Below are 26,508 nucleotides of genomic sequence, written 5' to 3' on the forward strand. Positions count from 1 at the left end.
AATTAGAAAGACCATTAAAAAATTCGAGAACACCCTGTATATAGAAATAGTTTAGTTGTACATGAGTGGTTTCCGAATAAGTGAATAAGTGATTTGGACAGTTTTCTCCAATAAAAAAGACAATACGGTTTGGACATAAGCAGTTAGATTTAGTACACAACTATTTGAAATTTGCAGTTATAATAGATTAGAAAATAATAAGTAAGGATTATTGGTTATTGAGTTTTCTCCTTTATAAAAGTTAAAAAAGAATTCAAGGTCCTTTGAAAGAAAGTATTTTAACGTCAAGTAATTTTTGGAAAAACAAAAAAAAAATTTATGAACTAAGAATCCGATGATGCGTTGGATGACAGGGAACTGTCAAAGGAACTGTCAAAATAACTGTCAAACTGGAATGCGAATTTTGGAGATGCTCCTAAAAAATATTAATTTTTAGTAGTTTTCTGATATTGTAGAAAAGATATTGTAATTGAGAATTTATAAGAAGTAGTGTTTAGTGTTTTGTGTGGAAAATTAAGCAGCCATTGTGGTAAGCAGAGACGAATGCCAGTAGAAATAGAGGCATTACTGTGTAAGTACACACAGATATATTTTCGTTGTGTCTGAGAGGAAGCAGTTTGTTTATCTTGGAGTTTGGAGATTGTGGTAAAATCCAAGCAAAGGAACCAATAATTCCTATATTAATTAAATTAATAATTAAAATTTTTATATTAAGAGATAGTTGATTTAGAAATATGTGTAGTTAAACCTTATTGATTATTAAGGGATGTGTGATTTGATGGATGATTGATTATATTTTTTTTTATTATTCTATTTATAGTGTATGGTGTAAGATTTATCCTCAACGGAATTTTCAATTAATTTGATATATTTTAAAATAAAGGACAATTGTTGTAATATCAGAATTGATTGTCTAGTATTTCTTTTTTCTTTTTGTTTATCTTTCTTAAATGGAACTAGCAGAAGATACTTTGAAGCCACGTTTTAATAAAAAAATTATATATAATAATTATTTTCAGCCCTGAGATATTTTTTGATTTTGATTTGTTTGATAAAGATAAACTTATTACTTTTCAGACTATATAAGTAGATTTACAATTATAAGCAAATCACAACAATTGGCGCCCAGAACGTGAGGGCTGATAAAAAAGTATTACTAGTTACATTTGGAAAGAGATACAATTTGAAAAATAAAAACAACAGGTAGTTATAGTTTTTTTTGGTCAAGTGAATAATAATTTGGTACATTTTTTTATGACATTTAAAATTTTATCTAAATTTATATTTTCTAACAATTTATTTTTAATTTTTTTTTGATTGACGTTTGATAACATTTGAAAATTTTTGACAAATATTTATATTTGGGTGAACGGAGGATTTGCCGTATTTGCAACAAATCGAGGAAATTTAAAGTTGGCATTTGGCGGGGACAATATTTCAAGAGATAAACAAATGGCTGCAACGAGAAGCAAAAGTAAAGAAAACAAAAAACAAGAAGAACATTTAGAACAAGAAGAACATTTAGAACAAGAAGACATTTTCGAAACAACAATTATGGAGAGAGAGAGTCAGGAATTATCAGGATTAGAGAAAATATTACAACTGATGCAAATACAATCACAAAAAATGGATAGAAATCAACAAGAAACCTCAAAGAAAATAGAGGAATCACAACAACAAATGAAACAAACAATGGAAGAAACAAAACAAACAATAAATAAAAATCAACAGGAAACAAAACAAGCCATAGAGGAGAACAACAAAAAAATGGAGGAACGCATAGAAAAATATGAAAAGGAAATAAAAGGATGTTTGACAATGATGAAGAACGAGATGGGACGGCAAGAAATGAGAATTAAAGATCAAATGAAAGAACAAGAAACAAAAATTCAAAATACAATGAAGGAGATAAAGAACGATCATAAAAAGGAGCTAGAGAAATTGGAAATCAAATTTGAAAATGCGTTACAAGAAGACAAGCGAGAAATAGAAGAAAAAGTTAAGCAGAACGAAAGACAAATTGCGGAAATCAAGACGCAACAAAATTTTGAAGAAAGAAGGGAAATGCTTATCCATAGTACAGATGATGTGAAAATAAGGTTTGGCGGGGACGTAAAAAAATTACACCCAGTAATTTTCATAAATAATTTAAAGAAGAAAGTGCGGTACATCGGTAACTTCGAAACAGCCAAAGAAACGATAAGGAACCATCTTAAAGATGAGGCGAGTTTATGGTTTGACAGTAAAGAAGAGGAATTTACCAATTGGGAAAACTTTGAGAAAAGATTTTTGAACTATTTCTGGGGCAAAATACAGCAATTGGAGATCAACAAAGAACTGCAGAACGGAAAATATAATGAAAAGTTGGGAGTATCAGAAAAAGTCTATGCTTTACAGATCTACAACAACGCCAAACATTTAGAGTACAATTATTCTTCGGAACAATTGGTAGAATTGATTGCCAGACAGTTTGAGGAAACACTAGAAGACCACATTACTTTGCAAAATTACAAAGACATTGATAGTCTCTGTCAATTTTTACAAATAAGAGAATCACATTTACGAGACAGAAAAACTAGAAGACCACAAGAAATGCAGGAAAACAGAGATAGGAGACAAAATTATCGTCAAGACCGACCTAAAAGAGAATTTATTCCGAGAAGAGAATACGAAAATAGAGAAAACAGGAGAGAGAGATACGAATCCAGGAACCAGCAAGGAAACCGAGACAGATACAGAGAAAACCACAATAGAAATACATACACAGACTATAAAGAAAATAACAATTACAGGAGGACAAATGAACAAGGATATAGGGACAACAGATACGAATCCGAAAGGCCAGGAGGAGTGAGAAGAGAGGTAAATAACACACAAATAGAAGAATACGGGGAAGAGAGACAATGCGAGGACAGAAGAAGTACAGAAAGACAACAGGAGGATTTTCGCGAAGGCGCTCACTAAAAACAAAGAAAAACACCGGAATTTTTTGTCACCCAAAGGAATTTATAAAACTCGCAGTACATAAGGACAAAGAAAATGGATCAAATTTAAAATATATAAACGGATTTATAAATGAGACACCCATAAAAATTTTGATAGATTCGGGTTCTGAAATTTCGCTGGTAAATAGAAAGTTGATAGAAGAAGTTAATTTGACAAATTTAATTTATAAAATACCTAGGGTAAATTTAGTGGGCGCGAATAAACGAACGTTAGCAACGATAAATGAAGGGATACGAATTAGGATACGATTGGGAAAGAAATTTTTTTCACTACAATGTGTGATAATGCCAAATATGTCGCATGATATGATAGTAGGAGTAGACGAATTATCGGAAAAGCATATAGTGTTGGATTTTAATAAGAAAACCATGAACATCGAGAATGAACTGATAGAATTGGAAGAAAAATTAGATAAGGACAAGGACAATGAAACAAGGAATATAGATGAAGCGGATGAAAAAAGAATAGTAGAAATGAATTTGGCAACGAAACAAGGACAAAGAAACATGAGAAGATACAAGCAGAGAAGTATAAAAGAAGTTAATGCCTGGAATTCCTCAAAAGAGACGAGTCCAGAAGAAGAAGAAAAGGAAAAGATAGAAGAATTTAAAGAATGGCATTCCTCATATGAGACGAGCCCAGAAAAGGAAAGAATAGAAGAAATTAAAGAATGGATTTCCGCAAAAGAGAGAAGTTTAGAAGAAGAAAAAGAAAAGAGAAAGGAAGAAAAGGAAAGAAAGTTAAAAGAAGACAGTCATACATGGGATGTATGGAATCCAGGGAGCATAAACGAAAAGCGAGATGATAAGTTAGAAACAACTGTATTTGAAGAAGAAGTGTATGCAAACGAGGACACCGAATACGCGGTAAATATATGTAAACAAGATAAGGAGAACGAAGGAGAACTAATTTGCGGAGAAGGACAAGAAAAGGAGATGCGTTTGATGTTAAAAAACTACGAAAATTTAATAAACGAAGAAAATAGAGTGGCCAGAAATTACGAGCATACATTTGAGGTGAAAAATTTGGGAAGTTTTCGTTCAAAAACATACCCCATCCCGTATAAATATCGGCAAGACGTGAAAAGAGAAATCGAGAAAATGTTGGAAGATCAGATTATAGAGAGATGTGATTCACCCTATGTCAATCCAATAGTGATAGTGAAGAAAAGCAGTGGAGATTTAAGGCTATGTTTAGATGCGAGAAACATCAACCAGCATACAGTATCCCAATATGAATCACCATTAAATATTGAGGCTATTTTTGGAAGAATAACTGGGTCACATATTTTTTCCAAAATTGATTTAAAACATAGTTTTTGGTTGATTCCATTAGCAGAAAAATGCCGAAATTATACAGCTTTTTCAATTGATGGGATAGTATATCGTTTCAAGGTAGTTCCTTTTGGATTGCAAAGTGCATGCGCAGCACTGGTGAGAGCTCTGCACACCATTCTCAACCGTCATGAAGATTTTATTGTCCACTATATAGACGATTTATTGATTTTTTCTCCGGATACGCAAAGTCATTTGAAACACATTAAATTGGTGCTGGAAGAATTGGATCAGGCTGGTTTGAAACTAAACATAGAAAAATGCCAATTTTTTCAAAAGGAAGTAGTGTATTTGGGGTTTAAACTGGACACGAGCGGAATTACTTTAGCGGAAGACCGAGTAAATTTAATAAATGATTATCCGAGACCGAAAAATTTGAAAACTTTGAGAGGTTTTCTCGGAATGGTGAATTACTTTAAAAAACTAATCCCAGATATAAGCGAGAAACAAATACCGCTAATAAAATTACTAAAAAAAGGAGTTAGATGGAATTGGAAGGAAGAACAAGAAAAAGCTTTCTTAAGATTAAAAGAAGAGTTCTCAAAAGAAATCAAGGTGTATCATCCTATTTACCATCAACCATTTATTCTGAGAACCGATGCTTCAATTCAAAAATTTGCTGGGGTTTTATCACAAATACAGAATGAACAGGAAGTTCCGATATGTTTTATTTCTCGAGTAACGAAAACGCATGAAAGAAAATATAGCGTTACTGAACTCGAATTCGCGAGTGTACTATTTTGTGTTAAGAAGCTACGATTCTACCTATTGGGAGCGAAATTTACAATCGAGACGGATCATGCCGCTTTAGTCCACATCATGAAGAATCGATTAGTAAATAACAGAATACATCGAGGAATTTTGTTACTACAAGAGTACGATTTTGAATTCAAGTACATCAGAGGAAAGGACAATATCATAGCCGATGCTTTAACCCGGGATGAAGAAACAGGAAAAAAGGATACGATTGAATTGCATGTAGGTTTAAACCGATTGGCACAAGAAGACGGTATTTTCTCGCTTAATGAAATAAGAAGGAATCAAGAAGGTTTGGAGGAAAAGGATAAAAGAAGAGCAGAAAGAAAAGACGATATTTTCTTTAAAAGAATTGAAGGAAAAGAATTATATTTGGTGACACCAACACTGGCCGAGAAACTGATGGAAAACCTACATGTAAATAACGGACATATTGGAGCCCGGAAAGTATGGTTAGTTTTCCGTGAAAATTATATTTGTCGACAAGATTATTGTATAGCTAAGAAGATGACCCAAAAGTGCAGTAAATGTCAAAGATATAAAAGTAAGAATTACAAAAATGAAAATGTCGCCAAAAACATCGTATCCCGAAACAAATTGGACATCGTAGCAATCGATATGTTGAGTGATTTAATCATAACAAATCAACGAAATAAACACATCCTGGTAATGGTAGATGTATTTTCAAAATATGTGAAATTGTATAGTTGTCGCACGACAAAAGGAGTCGAAATATTGAGAAAAATTGACGATTTCATAGATTCCGTAGGAACGCCAAGGAGGATTGTATTGGACAACGCGACGTATTTTGGAAACGATCGTTTAAAAGGACAGCTGAGGGAAAGAGGAATAGAGACAAATTTTGTCAGCATTCGTCACCCTCAGAGCAATCCGTCGGAAAGATTTATCCAAGAGGTAACAAAATTTCTTCGTATTGCTACAGATGGACAACATAATCGATGGGACAGAAAAATAACAGAAATAGAAAAATATTTAAATACGATCCCGAGCACGGTGACAAAAGAAACCCCGGAATATGTTATGAAAGGAATAATGCCAGAGAGGCCGTGGGAAGATACAAACATCCGAGAATATCAACAAGTTTTGGAATTGGTGCGGAGAAGACTGCAAAGAAGTAATGAGAAATACGTCCAAAGACAGGACCGCAACAGAAAAAGAAGGCCTGTCACTTTTCAGGTTGGCGAAAAGGTGCTGGTGAGAGCTCTGAGAGTATCCAACATCACCAACAATGTTTGTGCTAAGCTAATGCCGGTGTTTGAGGGTCCATATATCGTAAATAATGAAAACGGTGTAAATAGTTATGTCCTGAGACATATGGATTCTGAAAGAATCAGAGGAATTTTCAATATTCACGATGTATACAAATATCATGAATAGAAAACGAAAAGGTTTTTTTTTTAAGTAGAAATAAAATTTTTGATTTAAGGAATTTGGGTAATCTCATTAGTTTGAAATTAAGTGTTGACGCGAGAAAATTTGTTGCATATGCGGAAAATTTTCATCTTTTCACCAGGCGGGGAGTTAATAAGATCCCCAAATTTGTAGATAAAATTAAAATTAGAAAGACCATTAAAAAATTCGAGAACACCCTGTATATAGAAATAGTTTAGTTGTACATGAGTGGTTTCCGAATAAGTGAATAAGTGATTTGGACAGTTTTCTCCAATAAAAAAGACAATACGGTTTGGACATAAGCAGTTAGATTTAGTACACAACTATTTGAAATTTGCAGTTATAATAGATTAGAAAATAATAAGTAAGGATTATTGGTTATTGAGTTTTCTCCTTTATAAAAGTTAAAAAAGAATTCAAGGTCCTTTGAAAGAAAGTATTTTAACGTCAAGTAATTTTTGGAAAAACAAAAAAAAAATTTATGAACTAAGAATCCGATGATGCGTTGGATGACAGGGAACTGTCAAAGGAACTGTCAAAATAACTGTCAAACTGGAATGCGAATTTTGGAGATGCTCCTAAAAAATATTAATTTTTAGTGGTTTTCTGATATTGTAGAAAAGATATTGTAATTGAGAATTTATAAGAAGTAGTGTTTAGTGTTTTGTGTGGAAAATTAAGCAGCCATTGTGGTAAGCAGAGACGAATGCCAGTAGAAATAGAGGCATTACTGTGTAAGTACACACAGATATATTTTCGTTGTGTCTGAGAGGAAGCAGTTTGTTTATCTTGGAGTTTGGAGATTGTGGTAAAATCCAAGCAAAGGAACCAATAATTCCTATATTAATTAAATTAATAATTAAAATTTTTATATTAAGAGATAGTTGATTTAGAAATATGTGTAGTTAAACCTTATTGATTATTAAGGGATGTGTGATTTGATGGATGATTGATTATATTTTTTTTTATTATTCTATTTATAGTGTATGGTGTAAGATTTATCCTCAACGGAATTTTCAATTAATTTGATATATTTTAAAATAAAGGACAATTGTTGTAATATCAGAATTGATTGTCTAGTATTTCTTTTTTCTTTTTGTTTATCTTTCTTAAATGGAACTAGCAGAAGATACTTTGAAGCCACGTTTTAATAAAAAAATTAAATATAATAATTATTTTCAGCCCTGAGATATTTTTTGATTTTGATTTGTTTGATAAAGATAAACTTATTACTTTTCAGACTATATAAGTAGATTTACAATTATAAGCAAATCACAACAATATATATATATATATATATATATATATATATATATATATATATATATATATATATATATATATATATTTATATATAAATATATAGACTTCAAAGTATTTTTTATAGTTGCCCTGGAGGAAAGAGTAGACAATAGGAAAATAAATTTACAAAAAAAACTATGAAATTATAAAGTAAGTGTTATACCATACACGATAATCAGAATAATGAAAAAAACTTATCCAATTACTTATATCCAAATTAAATACCTCTTATTTTATTCTTTTATTTACTTTTTTACTAGTGACTCAAAAATTATTTACTTTAATTTTCAATTAAGAAAAACAAATAATTAAAAACAATTAACTCTAATCTAAATAGATGGTCGTGGTTGATAGTCTCTGTTAACTAAATGACAAAAGATAATCTTTTGTCTTCAAAACGGCTGACTCCACCTTATTCTCCATCGATTGTGACCTGTCAAGCTCGCTCGTACTTCCCAGTTTCCTGTCGCCTATCGTTTACTCTGTACTTGTTCTATACTCTGTTTTTGTCCTACTAAGTCTTAAACCATTTTCTTCAATAGCTTGTCTCCACTATTCCAGTTGTTATTCAAAGTGGCTTTCACTGTTTAATACTACCTACATCATCAGCATACATTAAGCACCAGAGAATATCACCCTGTAGTTTCGGTGTTCTGATCCAACACTAATGAGAATAAATAGGGACTAATCACCGAGCCTTGGTTCAATTCTTCTTTCACATGAAATTTATGTCTCTCCCACATCTTTCACATTCACCAGAGACTCCTTTCTTTCTGTCCACTATAGATTAACTTGAGGAATTACAGATTAGTGATCAGTGTAGTAGTCTCTGGGGGCTCAGAAGACTGAGACCTCGGAAACCCTGAAGAAGACATCGAAGAGGATGTCGAAAGCTCGGCGCAGTGATAATCGACGCGGTTCAACCCGGAAGACTGTTGAGTTTAATATTAATTCCTGTAATATTATTAATCTTAGATTTAGGTTTAATTGTATTGTACTAACCGCGAAAACCTTTCGGAATATATATATATATATATATATATATATATATATATATATATATATATATATATATATATATATATACGCAATAAAAATAAGAAACTTAAGATTTCACTTTTAGCAACAGTCACTCAATTGCCAAAAAATACGAGATGCTAGCTATATCGTAGATAATATCTGTTTTATCACGGCTGGTTGAACCTGCTATGTAGACCTACTATTACGTGAGTATACTTACTATTAAAAAAATTACGTAACCTAATAATCCCATAATCGAGAACCGTCGTTTCTATTATTGTACACCTATCTAGTAAATTAACAAATTGTTGCATTATATCTTTGAAATCGTGATAAATTGACTTGGATAAAAGTTCCTAGGATGTTTATTCTTTGAAAAAGAAAAGGATGTAATAGTCTTTAACACTATATTATACGAGTTTCGCAAATATTATGTTGTATTGTATGCAGTTATATTTTGAAGGTTAAAGCGTCTTTATTTTGTCTATACGCATTGAATACAAAAAGAATGTGGACTGAAAAAAATCCCTAGAGTTTCATGAAGAGTTTTGAACTGATCCGGGCGATGAACTCGACTCACCCAGTGAAAGAAGTTTACCCTGGGAAGTTCCTCAAGGAGTTGTTACCTAGATATTGGTAAGAAAGTTCCTTAAGATTTACCCCACATAAAAAGTCCCTTGACGAAAAAGAAGAAGTATTAAAATTCTAGAATATTCGAGATGTCAACGAAAAATCCCGAACATTCTGGAACGTCAGAAAAAATATATAAACAGATGTTGTTGACAGTTTTTAGCAGTAGTATTTTGAAGTTTATAGTTGTCAATGAATTAAGGATTGTAATATTGTTGGTGTTGAATAAAGCTATTTTAAAAAAGTGTAACATTACATTGGTGCCAGCAGTGTTATTGAAGAGATATTAAACAATTGTGAATGATTAATACGAGATGAGTTTAATAGAAATGGATATTTCCGCATTTCTTGCATGGATTTTAACACTGAAAGAAGATGAAGAGAAACATAAACAAAAAGAAAAAGAGGAAAATAAGCATAGGGAGAGTAAACAAGAAGAGAAAAAACTGAAAGAGGAGCGCAGACAAGAAGAGGAAGAGAGGCGTAGAATAGTTGAGTTAGAAAGAAAAAATAATATCCAAGCTTCTCTATGTAATATTGTTTCAGTAACTAACGTGGAATCTAAACAAACAGCTCCATCATCTTTCATAACTGAACCAGATACAATTAGGACTAGCAAAATTTTAAAACATCCACTTTTGATGGCCAAACAGCATGGGAAACTTAGATATCGTTTTAAAGTTTATAGTTGTCATTGAATTAAGTATTGTAATATCGCGGTTCAGGTATTATTTCAAAAGTGCAGAGACGTCAACTGCGATATTTATGTATGCTTTCTCGACTACCAGAAAGCTTTCGACAGAATCAAGCACGATAAGCTCATGGATATAAAAGACAACTGATCTGGATAACAAAGACCTTCGAGTAATCAAGAACATATTACTACAACCAATCAGCAACCATTCGGGTGAAATACCAATTAACAATAAAGTTGCAATAAACAGAGGAGTACGACAGGGTTGCATACTCTCTCCCCTATTATTTAACGTCTATTCGGAACACGTCATGAGCCAGGCCTTAGAGCATATCGAAGAGGGTATTCTCATAAATGGTGAGCGCCTGAATAACATCAGATATGCAGACGACACCATCCTCTTTGCAGACAGTTTAGAAGGTTTACAACAGACACTAGTAACGCAATTGTGGAGAATCAGTCAAGAATACGGGTTTGATTTAACATCAAGAAAACAAAGTACATGGTCATCAGTAAAAAGCATATTCCACCTAGTCAATTACTGGTAGATCAGCAACAAATACTTCAAGTGCCCCGTTACTACTATTTAGGAACCACCATAAACGACTAATGGGACCACTCAGTTGAGATAAAACATAGAATTGAAAAAGCCAGGTCAACATTTGTCAGAATGAGGAAGAAATTTAAGAGCCCGACCTACCCTTAAAAACGAAAATCCGTTTATTGAGATGCTACGTATTTACAGTGCTGCTCTATGGGGTTGAATCATGAACACTAACCGAGGCATCCATGGGAAAACTCGAGGCGTTTGAGATGTGGTGTTATAGACGGATACTGAGGATTTCCTGGGTGGACCGAATAACAAACATTGAGGTTCTACGTCGGATGGATAAAACATGTGAAATTATATCCACAGTGAAACAACGCAAGCTAGAATATCTTGGACACATAATGCGAAACGATCATAGATATAACCTGCTGCAACCTATATTACAGGGAAAGGTCTACGGAAAGAGGGGACCAGGAAGAAGAAGAATATCTTGGTTCCAGAACTTACGAAAATAGTTTTCCTTGACCACTTCAGGACTATTTCGAGCTGCGGTCAATAAAGTTAGAATTGCCATGCTAGTAGCCAAAATCCGTAACGGATAGGCACCACAAGAAGAATAAGATTGTAATATCGTTTGTGTTGAGTAGTTATTTTAAAGAAATGTAACAATATCATATTAGAGATAATAACGACAAAGTCAGTTCAAGTAATTTTTTGCAATGAAAGCAATATGATGAGGCAAATACCTAGTAATTCACCTAGATTTATCAATGTCAATGACATGGAAAAAGCACACTTTAATAAGAAAAAGTTTATATAAAAAAAGGAAAAGTAAAAAAAATTATCGAATGATTGCTCTAAATTCGTCTTCTTCTTCACGTGCCATATCAGAATTATCTGACGTTGGCGATTACCATTGCGAAGGCTTCTCGATCTTCTGCCACATGGACTAATTGTCCTGCATTTGATATCTGAGTCCATTCACGAATATTTTTTAACCAAGAAACCTGTTGTCTTCCTACACCTCTACGGCCTTCTATTTTACCATTAAGGATCAGTTTTAGTATTCTATATGGATTTCCCTTCACTATATGTTCCAGATAAGACATTTTTCGGTGTTTAACAGTGTATCGCAATTCTCTATCTTTTCTTGCTGAGCAAGGTATCTTCAGCATTGACAGTGAAGTATAGCAAGTACAGACCAAATATAGCACTTAACCATTCTTTGTCTTAGTTCTAAACTGAGATGATTATTGCAAAGAAATGTCTTTATTTTCAAAAAAGTACACTCAGGTGCAAAAAAATCGATCCATTCCTTATTTCTTATTTATTTGAAGTTATATAATTTTAGAGACATTAAATTACGTATGTAAATTTAGGTGTACCCTCTTATACGAGAAATAAAATAATGTTTTTAATATTGCTTTTTATATTTCTTAAAACAAATTGGTATTTCAGGTTTTTGTCAAAAAGGTTCTGAAGCAAATAGATATTTATTAAATGTTGTTAATGAATAAATGTTTTTAATTCAACAACCATACTAGTGTAGTGATTTTATTTTCAAAACGTGTTATATTTTTATTTAATTATCCTTCCTAAATGTCTCTAACTCCAACAGATGCTGCATGGGCGGTGACTTTAGTTCAACATGGTCGTAGCCAATATTATGCAGCTGAAATGTTGGGTGTTAGTCGATCTTCGGTTCAAAGAGCAGTTCGGCGTTTTAGCGACACCGGTAACTTCACAAGAAGACCAGGATCAGGTCGTAGAAGGGTAACATCCGAAAGAGATGATCGATTTCTGGTCTCATCGTGTTTGAAAAATCGGCATCTAACTTCAGTTGAACCGGCAAATCGTCTAAGCGAAGTAAAAAATGTGGATGGAAGCAGATGGACAGTTCGTCGACGACTTGTAGAAGGTAATTTATTATCCAGAGGGCCAGCCCTATCTCCAATACTATCCATAAAACATCGCAGAGCTCGCCTTACTTTTGCAAGAGAACATGAAAACTGGAGTGATGCAGATTGGGGCAATGTATTGTTCTCAGATGAGTCCAGATTTTGTTTAAGGTCACCAAATGGCCGAGAAAGTGTTTGGAGAAGACACGGAGATCGATATTTTCAATGTAATATTGCGGAAAGAATAAGTTATCGGGGGGGGGCTCCATTATGGTTTGGGCTGGTATCAGTCCAGAAGCCCATACTGATTTAGTTATTGTATATAGAGGTTCTATGACTGCTGCAAGATACATACCAAGTATTTTAGATCAGCATCTGGTACCTTTTGCTCCTTTCATTGGACCTAATTTTATTTTTATGGACGACAACGCGCGTCCTCACCGTGCTAGAATCGTCAACCAATATATAGAGGAGGTGGGAATTGTCCGTATGAACTTGTCAGCTTGCAGTCCCGATCTCAATCCCATAGAACATCTAGGTATGGGATATGATGGGAAGACGTCTTCGAGCACGAATACCCCGTCCAAACAACTTGGCTGAACTTACAGCGGCTCTTCAAGAAATATGGGAACAATTTTATCAATTTGATATCCAGAGGTTAATTACCTCAATGCCTAGACGTGTACAGTCTGTTATAAGGGCCCGAGGGGGAAACACTAGATATTGATTTATTATCAATGTTTTTCTTAATTTCAGAAAGTTTTAAATATTCTTGTATTTTTGAGTTTTGACGTATGTCTCTATAAATAAATGATTTTTTTGAATAATCTGTAAAAATTATTTTAATCTAACATATACTTTTACATATATATCTGATTTAAAACTAATATCTTCAAACGTTTTCTTATATATATATATATATATATATATATATATATATATATATATATATATATATATATATATATATATATATATATATATAATAACGGATTTATTACGGCTGTCGCCGCTTCTCCGCCCCCAATTTCCATCTTTTTCTGTCATATGCAGTTGCCTCTTCTAAGTCTCTTGCCGCCATTGCTTCATCAATATCGTTGCGCCAACTTCTCCGTGGTCGTCCTCTCTTTCTTCTTTCAGGAGGGATCCATTCCAGTACTCTTCTAGGACATCTGTACTCTGGCATTCTTTTAACATGTCCGAACCAGATTAATTGTTTTCTTTCTATGTCATCATTGATATTTCTCTCCATTTTCATTTCGTTTCTTACTTGTTCGTTTCTAACTCTCTCCAGTTTCGATCTACCGCAGCTTCGTCTCAGATAATCCATTTCTGTCGTCATAAGTTTGTTTCTATTAGCTTTGGTGACGTCCCATAGTTACGAACCGTAAAGTGTAATACTTTCGACTATACTACCGTAAATATGTTTTTTGGTTTCTCGTCGAATTGTTTTTTTTTTGCCAGAGAAGAGAGTTTAAGGCACGGGTCGCTGCTCTGCCCTTGTTTATTCTTTCCATGATTTCATCTGCGCTATTTCCCTTCTTGTTGAAAATGACCCCCAAATATTTGCAGGATTGCACGCCTTTGATTTTGTCGTCTTCCAAGACTAGGTCACATATTTCATCTTTTCCCCCGAGAGATATTCACATTTTGTCATATTCATGTTTAGACCTGAAACCTCATATTCTTCTTGCAGTTTTCTTACCATATAGCTAAGATCGTAGCTGTCTTCGGCAATTACTACCTGGTCATCCGCAAAGAAAAGTGTATATAGCTTGTTTTCTTCCACGTTTTCTTTTTTCAGCAAATAATACCCATGGATTGATTTTTTTGCACCTGAGTGTAGTTTTAGTCATTGCTATTCTTTGTTTCATTCCTATTTCTGGATCTAGTTAGTCCGTTATGACAGTTCCCCTATATGTAATTTTGAGAACTTTTTAACTTGAACTCGATTTAATTGAAGCTCTGCATCTAGTTGTGGGTTACGACTAAAGACTAAACATTTGGTTTTGTTTTGAGTTTATTTTAATGCCCATTTTGTATCCTACTTCGTGAATACAATTAAGCAGAATTTGGGGACCTTCAATATTTTCTGACAGAATTACTGTATTTAATTACATTAAATAGTTCCCCGCTGATTTTGATTCCATATGGCTGTGCCCAAGTGCCTTTCTAAATAGCTGGTCCGAGTAAACATTGAACAATGTTGAGGACAAAATGCAATCTTGTCTGACTTGTCTGGAGATCGTTATTCGCTCCGTGCATAACCATGGTAGGGGTACCTTGAAACGATGCCAGCGTGCGTAGCGGCGAAATATGACAAAATTGGACACTATCTTTTTACGCATAAATTTTATCAAAAATGTGCAAATACATGTTGCGTATTTAGTTGTGCTAATAATAGCAAAAATACTAAGTGTAGTTTTTATAGGTTCCCAAAGATTACATATAAATTAGAGAAAAGAAAAAGATGGATCCGTGCTATTAATATGAAAAAGGAAATATCACGTAACCTCATTTTTATGCAATTGAAATATTTAAATAATTTACCTTAAATGATATTTTATAAGGCTTCAAGCTAACTGCAGACTGCCTGATGACTTTAGCTTTTATATCATAACTTTTACTATTACTGTTTTTAATTATATGCTCTTTCACGTGAAAAACTTGATTTGCCAGTACTAGATTTTTAACTTTCCTTTTCCGTTTGGGCTTAAAAAGATATATTATGATGAATTTTGAGAAACCCAGTTTTTAATACTACATTTATTTTGTACATAAACTGAAAAAATATAATTAAAAAGTTAATTATTAATAATTGTCAATTTCGCCTATATTTAACAATGTCAAGCATATGTCATTAATGTCATATGTTTAACCTGAAAATTGGTAGGTCCAAAACTGTCAGATGAAGGCGGTAGGTGTCGCGTCAGTCACGCACGCAGCGAATATCGTCCTATTCCAGTACAGATTTTTAATGACACGAATATCTTTGTCATTTATTCCTATATTTTTTAGCATCTGCATTAATTTGGCATGCTGTACTTGATCAAATGCCTTTTCAAAGTCCACGAAGCATGCAAATACATATTTTCTTTAGCGTCTTTGCTAATGTAATGCTCCTCTATTGTTTTTAATTTTCTTTCCAAATATTCTCTCTTTTTTTGCCTGCAGATCCTACTTGTAGCATGTCACTTCAATATTTGTGAAGTTTTTTACACTGTTTTGTTAATTCACACCTAAAGGAAGAAACACCTTACAGACATTTTTTAACGGTTACTCATATCTGATATCTTTATTAAAACAATAAAAGTAGGTACGTAAAATGATTCATACATGCATACTTAGTGATTGTGTTTGTTTATTGCGTAATGTAAAAAGATGTTAATATACTTGTAAATACATAGTTTTAGCTTTAATAATATAAATATAATATTTTTAATCAGTTAGCTTGATTCAATAATTTAATAGATAATATATTAATGCTAAAATAAAGTCCAAGATCTCACCAGACAAGTAGTAGTAATGAAATTATTAAAAGTTTATTTAGAGAAAAAAATTTTTGCATGTCTGTATGACTAGTATATAACGGAAAATATTCCAAATATTCTATAATACACAGGAAATAGTGTAATCAGTAAGTTTCACCACAACAATTAACTGAAAATGAAATTTATAAATATACCATTATCTTTTCTACATATTTTTACATAGAATATTTGAATTTTTATCGTGGTTTTTACCAAAAATCGTGTAAAATATGACTGAATATGTTTTATGTCTATATATATATATATATATATATATATATATATATATATATATATATATATATATATATATTATGATACACTTAGGAAAAAGGACACTAAAATGATATACATACGTATAATCGAACAGAATCAAACATGAAATAGAACTATTTTTAATTATCAATAAATTTGACATCTATATTTAAGAAATGAGATAGAAAACGATGCAAAAACTGCAGAGGAATAAGCGAAATAAATATCATCAATAGGAAGATTATAAGGGAAGATACTGCGAGAAAAAAAAATAGAGCAAGGGATAACAGGCAAAATCGGGGAGGATCAGGCAGACTTCACGGCAGGAAGATCATGCATAGACCGCATATACACACTGGAACAACTGTTGGAAAAGAAAAAAGCAAAAAATAAAGATATACATTTGGAGACTACATGATAAAGAAACTACAAGAAGAATATATCAAGGCTGGACTAGATATTAACCTCGCGAAAACAGAGTACCTATCTACAAGTGAAGAAGACATAGATTATAATCACAAAAAAGGCAACAACAGAGGAAGAAATTACACAAAGATTAGAATAAACAAGAACAGCAATCCGACTCAGTATGGTGGGATAGACACCTAAATATGAAGACAAAAACACAGATTTATAAAACATTAGTACGAAGTATTATGACATATGGGGCTAAAAATTGGATCATAAACAAGAAAAACAGCAGTAAGATAGTAGCAACAAAGATGGAATGCCTGCGAAGATGCTGCAGAAGTAGCAGAAGCATTTATAACACACGTCATATCAAGACATGGAGTTCCTTTAGAGTTACATTCTGATCAAGGACAAAATTTTGAATCAGAATTATGGCAAGAATTAATGAAAATCTTGGGTATTAAGAAAACTCACACTACGCCTCTCCATCCTTAATCAGACGGAATGGTCGAAAGACATAATAGAACTGTTTGTCAATACCTTTCAATGTTTGTCTCTGATAATCAAAAAGATTGGGATAGTTTAATTCCTCTATTCCTGTTAACCTATAGAAGTTCCGAACATGAAGCAACTGGTTATTCTCCATCAATGATGATCACCGGAAGAGAAATGAAACTTCCTCAAGATCTTATTTTCGGAAGATTGCCTCCCTGCGAAGAAGAATGTTCATCCCCGACCTACATTGAAAATTTGAAAGAAAAATTAGAAAAAGTCTACGAATTTGCTCGTAAAAGTTTTAAGCTTCAAAGTGATAAAGCCAAGGCCAGGCTCGACATGCATGCTACTGGTACAACTTTCGCAGAGGTGACCCAGTATGGTTATACAATCCCACACGTAAGAAAGGACTTTGTCCGAAACTTTGCCCGTATACCGTCCTGCAGAAAATAAATGATCTAATCTATCGTATCCAGTTTTCAGCTAGAAGTAAACCCAAGGTAGTTCATTTCGAGAGACTAGCTCCATACCATGGAAATGATCCACCCCATTGGCTTAAATCGATCCCCGATAGTCCAGTTATTCGAGGCGAATAACTATAAAGGAGGAAGCAGTGTTACGAAAGATTTATCCCACATAGGAAAAGTCCATTGACGAAAAAGAAGAAGTAGTTCGAGAACATTTAAGATGACATCGAAAATTCTTAAAATGTCTAGTGAAGTTTGGAACGTCAGAAAATATATAATTATATAGTTGTCAGTTAGTTAAAAAGTATTGTAATATTGTTGGTGTTGAATAAACTTAATTTTCAAGAAGTGTAACAGTATTATTGGTGCAGGGTTATTTTCCACTTGTAAACTTTTGGAAGGTCCATAGGCGAGCACTCCAGCAAAATCTAGTGAAAATTAAGACTGTTTATTGGCCAGATTCCAGCTTTTTCGAAAGTAACCCTTGTTAATAAATAGGAGTAAATGATAACAAATATGGCTGGGCTGTCTTGCAATGTCGTAGATAGTTATTTCTTTGCCAGGGTTTGATAAAATAAAGCCATTGAAGGATGACTTGTACCTAGATTTGAACGGTCCGTAAACTCCAATGTCCAGCGGCTGCATCCTGTGTGTGCAGTGAGGTAGAAAAGAAATCATAACTATTCCATGCTCTTTGCAATAATTAATTGCATCAAGTGATGAGTCTCGTAGTTATCATCAAGCAAGAGAACAGGATTTTCACGTACTATGCATATGTTTGTGAATATGTTCCAATAATTTAATAAATACGGCTGTTGACATCCAGACTGATTTGGTTGCATACTCATCTGTACCAGGAACACTTCCATATAAATAATGGTCTGTCATTCTTATTCGCGGATATACATATAATGGTGGAATAGTTATACAGGTGGCGGTTATAATTCCACAGAAAGTTAGGAGCGTTCCTCTTTCTGCTGAAACACATTGACCCACTTACTTCTTGCCGGTTTCTGATATAACTCTTGGTGCTTGCATAACCGTAGAAATACCAGTTTCATAATTATTAACGATTCGATCAGGAGGAAATTTATAATTGACCATAACCTCGGAATAGTTTTGATAAAAAAGTTCAACGTTGGCTTTATCAAATCCGGACGTGCGAGCAATGCTGACATTTTCCGGTTTTCTATACGACAGTTTTGGGTGGCGTTTCATGAATGAACGCATCCATTCGATTCCTGACATCTTATTTTCGTCCCAAGTAGCTGGATATTTCTTATTCAGTTTCTTCGCATATTGAAATGCTAATATTTTAGCATGTTTGTAGGTAAGTCCAAAATTCATTGATGAAGATTTATGTAGATAGGCTCCTAGCTCTACTTTTTCACCAGCAGTGAAAACTTGACGAGATGAATATTTTAAGTTGGGGGTGATTCTGCACTAACGGAGTTATCACTTTCATTTCCTGAATCTAATTCATTGGCTGACCTCTTTTTCTTGACATGGAAGTGAAGCGTCGGCGTCGATTTGTTTATATTGAACATTGCTGCTGCATTTCGAATTTTCCGCTCATGGACGATTACTTCATTTATGGCACTAGCCAAATCTTCTGTTGCAATGTTGGCTCGATCTGTTTTGCGTTTATAATTACGCACCATTCTGTAAAAAACAAAAAATATAAATTTGGCGCATAACTGAGTAGTTTTTTAAATCTATGATGTTCATTTATATTAACGCTCCTTTCTAATGAGTTTTGGTTTAAATCTATTAAATTTATAATATTATTCAACAAATAATACATTTTCTTGAAATGGGGCACAATTAGACTAGTCCAAATCTGCCCCACCTGATTTGTCTAAATGTGCCCCACAGTCGTTGTATTTCTACATAAATTTTTATCAAGTCTAACGAATTGTCAAGAAACATTAACTTTAAGGTTATGGTTACCAATACCACACCAATACACTACACTCTTCCAGTCAAAGATAAACAAACTGGGCTATTTACAAGAGAAAAATATTTACGCTCTTATGAACACAAAGCGTGAATACTTACATTGGTACTTCAGTAATTTTTCAGAATTTCCTCCAATTAATATCACATTTTACTTAAATTTCTACACTGACGCGGTAACGACATACCAGAATACGCACGCTCTGAGACGCAACTAACTTCACGATGCTTTTAAAGCGGTAAAATTGAGTTGTCCAAATGTATCCCACGTCCAAATGTGCCCCACCCTACGCTATACGCCCCAAAAATTTTGCCGTCAGAGAAACTGTCCCATTCGCACCACCTGTATTCACGTTACGCCTCTTACTTGCACTCTCTAGCATCTTTCTTCTCGTCTGGCAAGGACTTATGCTAGCCAGAACCGCGTCTCATGTTACACACTTACTTTATATCGTTTAAACAAACACATATATAAATTTCAACTTTACAGAATAAAGTTTATTTTCATTCATATATGTATAACACACCTTTCGGTTCACCTGTCAGGTACTTGTGCTCATTGAAAACGTCTGTCAATTTCTTTTAAACTTCACAATAAATAAACAAAATCATATAAAAATTTTGTGATTACAGGAACAAGTTTTTTTTTTTAATTTTCTTCTACACTTTCAAAAATATAGGGGTTGATTACGCACAGCGCTGATTAGTGCCAGGTGATGGTTACCGTATTTAGCATACTATGACTCATCACTATAAGAATTTCTAGCCTTACAGTCTTACAGACACAACGTTACTCGGAGGGTTCAATATAGCTCTCCTACTAATCCGCCGCTGATAGAACTTCATGTTCATTTTACTTTCTTCCTAGTTTCATATTTCGAGTTTGAGGGTGTTAATTTCTCTCGGTGTATATCTCTTTCTAGCATATGCTGATGATATCAATATTGTTGGGAGAACGGAAAACGCAGCACGAGAGGCGTACGTAGCATTAAAGGAAGCGGTTACAAAAATGGGTTTAATAATAAACACCAACAAAACAAAATACATGAAAATAGGTACGCAACCACAAACACTACGGCCACTTGTTATAGAAAATGACGTCATCGAAGCAGTTAACGAATTTGTATACCTGGGAACGCTCGTCAATACTGAAAATGACACTACCGCAGAGATAAACCGCAGAATTTGCACGGCTAATAGATGCTATTTTGGGCTTAATCTCATTTTTAAATCTACAGTTATATCAAGAAATACAAAAGTAAAACTCTACAAAACAATAATACGCCCAGTCCTAACATATGATTCAGAAACCTGGACTTTAACAAAAAGCAATGAAAGCATGTTAGGATGTTTCTAAAGAAAAATACTAAGGCGCATCTATGGAGCGGTAAATGAAAACGGTGTCTGGAGAAGACGATACAACTTCGAACTCTATAGGATATACCAGGAACCAGATATCGTAAAACACATAAAGATAGGACGTCTGAGGTGGGTAGGCCATGTAATGCGGATGGAGCAAACCGACCCAGCTAGAAAAACGCTCCTTGAAAGACCTATTGGTCAAAGAAGAAGAGGAAGACCCAGAACAAGATTCCTAGATAACATCGATGAAGACATGAGAAATATGGAAATACGTGCTTGGCGGAGGAAGGCGATGGATAGGGACGACTGGAGAAAAATTCTTGGGGAGGCTAGGACCCACACAGGGTTGTAAAGCCAAAATGATGATGATGATCTCTTGATATCTCCTTCAACGTTTTAATCTTAATTACGTGTCTCACTTCTAGTCCTTTTCCTTGTTAAAAACGGTTTAAATTTTTTTCGTCCCGTGTCCGAAGTTTAGTGATAGGTTGTATGAGCCTTTTTTACCAGGCTCGTTGCTGGTCTCACCTCCGAACCCTTCTCTTTTATCCAGACTTGGAACCGACTGTCCTGCTACCATGCTACTCGATCCACTTGATTAATTAGTTTAAAAAAATTAAATAGTATCAAAAATAAATAAAAAATATTAAACAATGTTACATTCCGACGTTCCCTTCTGGATGTTTCATTGAAATAATTAAAACATAAATATATAACTTGATATTTGCTCCTATTTGAGACATACCTACTTAGTGTGTACTGTAAATTTCATAAACTTTCTCATATCTGAATGCTAGTAATGACTATATATTTTCTTTGGAGGATAACGATTTATATACTAATTGGTTATTGAAAATTTTTAACCATTAACAACATATTTAACTAAAATGATTATTTCCAATTTCTTTTTTATCAACAACTGTACTGAAATTCAATATTGTTTGTAACACATGCATCTATTATCACGTTTTATGATAATGTGTGTGCGCAATTGTGCATAACTATAGCTAATCGGTATTATTTAATATATCTATTATACTACATGCCTAACTTATGATGTATCAGTTGATAATAAGTTAAAATTATTTATTATACTTATTTAATTATTAATGTGTCAAGTGTATATATATATATATATATAAATATATATATATATATATATATATATATATATATAAATATATATATATATATATATATATATATATATATTTATATATATATATATATATGTATATATATATATATATATATATATATATATATATATATATATATATATGTATATATATATATGTATATATATATATATATATATATATATATATATATATATATATATATATATATATATGAGGCCTCTAGAAGTCAAGGGTTCTAAGTAACAAAATATCAACATTTTGAGAAAACTCAAGTCAAAGTCGAAAAATTATTATAGGAGGGATTATTATATTATATTATTATAAGAGTGAAAATTAAAATTGCATCATTCTGACTATGTAAGAAGGATAATCAGGTCTTTGGGTTTTTATTGCCAATAGTGGAAAGTATTACAACATTCGGTTATTGTTTTATATATAAAAAATAATTGATGGTGCGCACAGATCTCTACCTCTCATTAATTTTGTTAGAATGAAAATGCACAAAAATACAAAGTGGTTTTATTAGGTATTATTTAAACAACTATTTTATATGTTCTTTTTATACGACAGTATCAAAGCAGAAATATTAGATGTTGGCACTTTAAAACTATTTAATTGCTATCATCGGTGTCATAAACGTTGTTACAAAAGTGATTATCATCATTTTCATTGCCTACAAAAGTACCTGTAGCTAAAGGCTTTCCAGTCTTTGTTTCGTGAGATAGGCTTAGGTAAAATTTATGGTATATCGGTGGGACGAATTGCAAGAATTCCATCAGATCTTTATACTTTTTTCTATTTAAGCTTGGATTTTTCAATTACCGGTTGAAAATGGGAAGCTGATAAGGAATTCTACCTACTTGTTTATTCATTGGCAATTTTTGGCAAGGCATAATACCCTCTGCTGATGTCTTATAAAATAGAGTGACTGGGTTTGCCTTTTCATAATAAAATATCTGCATTCCTCGTATCCCTGGCACATTTTTCCGGAAGTACTGATTTATTAATTGAAGATCAATAAAGTCTGCATCCATTAACTTGGTCACATTAAATTTTCTACTTGCTGAGGCAGCCAGCTTTATTAAGTCTTCTTGTACATATATATCACGTTGTTTCTTTTTCTTTTTAAGTTCTATGATTCCAAAATCTTGATCACATTCATTGTAAGAATGTCCAGCGACTAGAATGTGGTGATCAACAGGTTCAATTTGGGTATTCTTAACAATCTATTTCTATCTAATTAGCCTTCTTCGGTCCATCTTTCGACATAGGCCTCCCCAATCCTTTTCAATTCTTCTCTGTCTGTCGCTGATATCATCTGCCCACCTCATTTAGGGCCTTCCTCTGCTTCGTTTATATCCCACGGTCTCCAACTTTTGGAGACTAAGAATTTTGTTCCATCGGTCTTCTTTTTGTCTTATATTGTGTCCGGCAAATCTCCATTTCAATTTTGCAACTTCTTGTCTAACATCCCTCACTTTTGTTTTCTCTCTTATCCACTCGTTTCTCTTTTTATCCATTAGTCTTATGTGCAACATTTGTCTTTCCATTGCTCTTTGGGTTTTCATGATTTTGTCCATGTTTGCTTTTGTAAATGTCCACGTTTGGGAACCATAAGGGAGTCCAAAGTATACAATGATTGTATACTTTGGTCTTAAGATGCTGTGGATATCTTTTGTTTTTAAGAATGTAGCTTAGTTTGCCAAATGCTACCCTTAAAATATTCTTAACAATATAAAGCCAAAATTTGACAATTAGGTGACTTTTGTTTTGCCCTCCACAGTTGTCACTGAACGCAGGGATATGTTTCACAGTCAGAGGAAGAGTATGAATGGATTTTAACAAACAAGAAACTATCCTCTTGACAGCCCCTACCTGCCTGTCTTTCGTGCCACATGTACATGTGGGCGGTTTCACTTGTAATATTTAAAATGTGCGCCCAGAGTTGGTGCAAATAATAGGCCTTTGAATATGTCACATAATGTGTCAGTATCATCTTTTGCAAATCAAAGCATATCGTAACTTGACTGCCATTCTTTAATAATTTACACTTTCTTTTAGCTTCTTTAGCTGCCTCTGCCTTCCTTAAATAAAGTTCTTTTTCAACTTCAGCTGCTTGCTTCTGTGCTTCTCACCAGACGTGCCGTGGCTAATTTTCATTTGTAACTTGTCCTTGTCACACGTGACACAGGTGTGAGGTCTGTGGAAACTAAGATTGAATTTTGTTTTAAATATAAATATGCAAAAGCTTTCTTTTTCAAGTTCCACATTTTTTCTTCTCTACAAAATTGTTCGTACAGTTTATACATAAATGGCTTATACACTTTTTTCCTCATGGCAGGCTGCAATTCTAAGGCACCATTTTAAAACGATATCTGAAGTTCCTAGTTGTTACCTCATATTACGATCCAGATAAGCATGTCCTGTCTTTCTTAATTTCTTTTTCTAATAACATTTCCATGTTTCCTCTCTTCTTAGAGAGAGTTGCAATTCCTCTCTTCAGTTTCTCTCTTTTCCCCTGTTGAGGTTCGAGAAGAAAAGTATTGGACGGTCCTGGTCTCCCTCCTTCTTCTGAAGAACTATAATGAATTTTATATTAGAACCAGATATGCAACATAACTTTTTATGTATGGAAGAAGAAGGTTTAGGTACTATTTCATCCAGTGGAAGTGGCTGTAAGGTTGAAAAGATGCAACCGTTCTAATCTACAGCAACATTCTACGAGTATAACCTAGCGAAAGATCAAAATTAAGATAATTTCGAAGATGAATTGCTAAATAAAGATATTATTGAACTTTTTGAAGTGGAAGATGTTTGAGCTAACCTTACATAATGTTTTAATGTTCGGTATCGGTAATTTGAGAAAAATTTGCAATTTTTTTTCAATTAGAAAGATGTAATTACATATTAAAAGGCAGTTTTTAATTACAAACAACTTTTCTTAATAACAATTTTTGATATTGTGAAAAATATAAAAGCACTTACTCTTGAGCTAAATTCATAATTTTTGACATATCTCTTATAATATTAATAAAATTTGATATCTGATGATTGCATTTTAGGTTAGACTATGCACAACTTTTTATAAACAATTACTTTTTTTCGTTAAATTAATAACAAAAAAGTTTTCCATATGATGCCGACAATTGGACACACTGTGTACCTTTATGTATACACATATGTATATATATATATATATATATATATATATATATATATATATATATATATATATAAGTATTGTTGTTACTCCACTCATCCATGTATTTTTTCCATCAACTGCCTTATAATGAAATTTACATCTGTTGTTGATCTGCCTTGCATAAAGCCAAATTGATTATCGAATATATAGGTTCCATACCGTATCCTTCTATCAATTGCTCTCTCCCATATTTTCATGGTGTGAATAAGTAGTTTTAAGGCCCTATAATTTGTACATTGTTGTACATCTCCCTTGTTTTTGTATACAGGTACTAACTTCTACTGCTTCTCCATTCGTCTGGCATTTGTCCAACTTCCTTAACTCTATAAAATAAACCTGTTAACCAACTTGTTCCTGGCTCTCCTAATGCTCTCCACACTTCCCCAAGAATATCATTTTGTTTAACTGCTTTTCCTTTCTTTATTTTTTGAAGTGCCTGAACTACTTCCTCGTTTGTTAGTTTGGTCACGATTGCTGTTACTGTTTCCGTTAACTTAACTGGTTGTCTAACAAATTCTTCATTTAATAAACTGTTTAATAAATTATCAAACATAAGAATACATCAGCTAATAATAACTTCTGACCATCGAATAAATCTTCAAAACTTCGCCAAAAAATGTTTAAAAAAAAATTGTAAGAATCAGGTACATTAAAATTGTAAAAGCGCATCTGTAAATTTGTATCGATTTTATTGAATATTTGCATCTGTTTCAACATTGATAATCAGAAATAAAACTATAATAGGATGTATTTGTGATTCACTTCATGCTATATAAAGAAAGAAAATAAATTTTAATCAAGGTTAAATACAGTATTTCGTGATTATATCAGTATCAAGTCTTTGTGAAGGTGACATATTAACCAAGCAAATTTCAAATCCGTTTATTTGAAGTATATAGTTAGGCAACTAACATTTTAGTAAAATCCACAAGGAAAATAAATTCCTGCAGCTGGCTGTATACCATGTATCACAAAAAGAGGTTTAAATCTTTGTATGTAAGTATATTTAAAAAACCCTTAAAAGGGCTACATCAAAAAACACAAACGTTTTCGGAATAATAATTCCATCATCAGGTTAAAAAGCA

The 26,508-nt window shown here is 33.1% G+C and overlaps 1 protein-coding gene across 2 annotated transcripts in view; it reads left to right on the forward strand.

Moving 5' to 3' along the window:
* LOC140445116 (uncharacterized) overlaps nt 1-26,508 on the forward strand; it is a 70,664-nt gene that overhangs the window by 31,147 nt on the left and 13,009 nt on the right. The window contains exon 1 of one of the 2 annotated variants that reach the window (XM_072536946.1): nt 7,099-7,243. The exons of the other annotated variant lie outside the window; for it this stretch is intronic. Coding sequence (XP_072393047.1) covers nt 7,216-7,243 — 28 coding nt within the window. The 5' untranslated portion in view covers nt 7,099-7,215. Of the gene's footprint in view, nt 1-7,098; nt 7,244-26,508 lie in introns of those variants that run through there. 2 annotated transcript variants of the gene reach the window in all.

This window comes from Diabrotica undecimpunctata, chromosome 7 (genome assembly GCF_040954645.1).
Source record: "Diabrotica undecimpunctata isolate CICGRU chromosome 7, icDiaUnde3, whole genome shotgun sequence".
Lineage (NCBI taxonomy): Eukaryota > Metazoa > Arthropoda > Insecta > Coleoptera > Chrysomelidae > Diabrotica > Diabrotica undecimpunctata.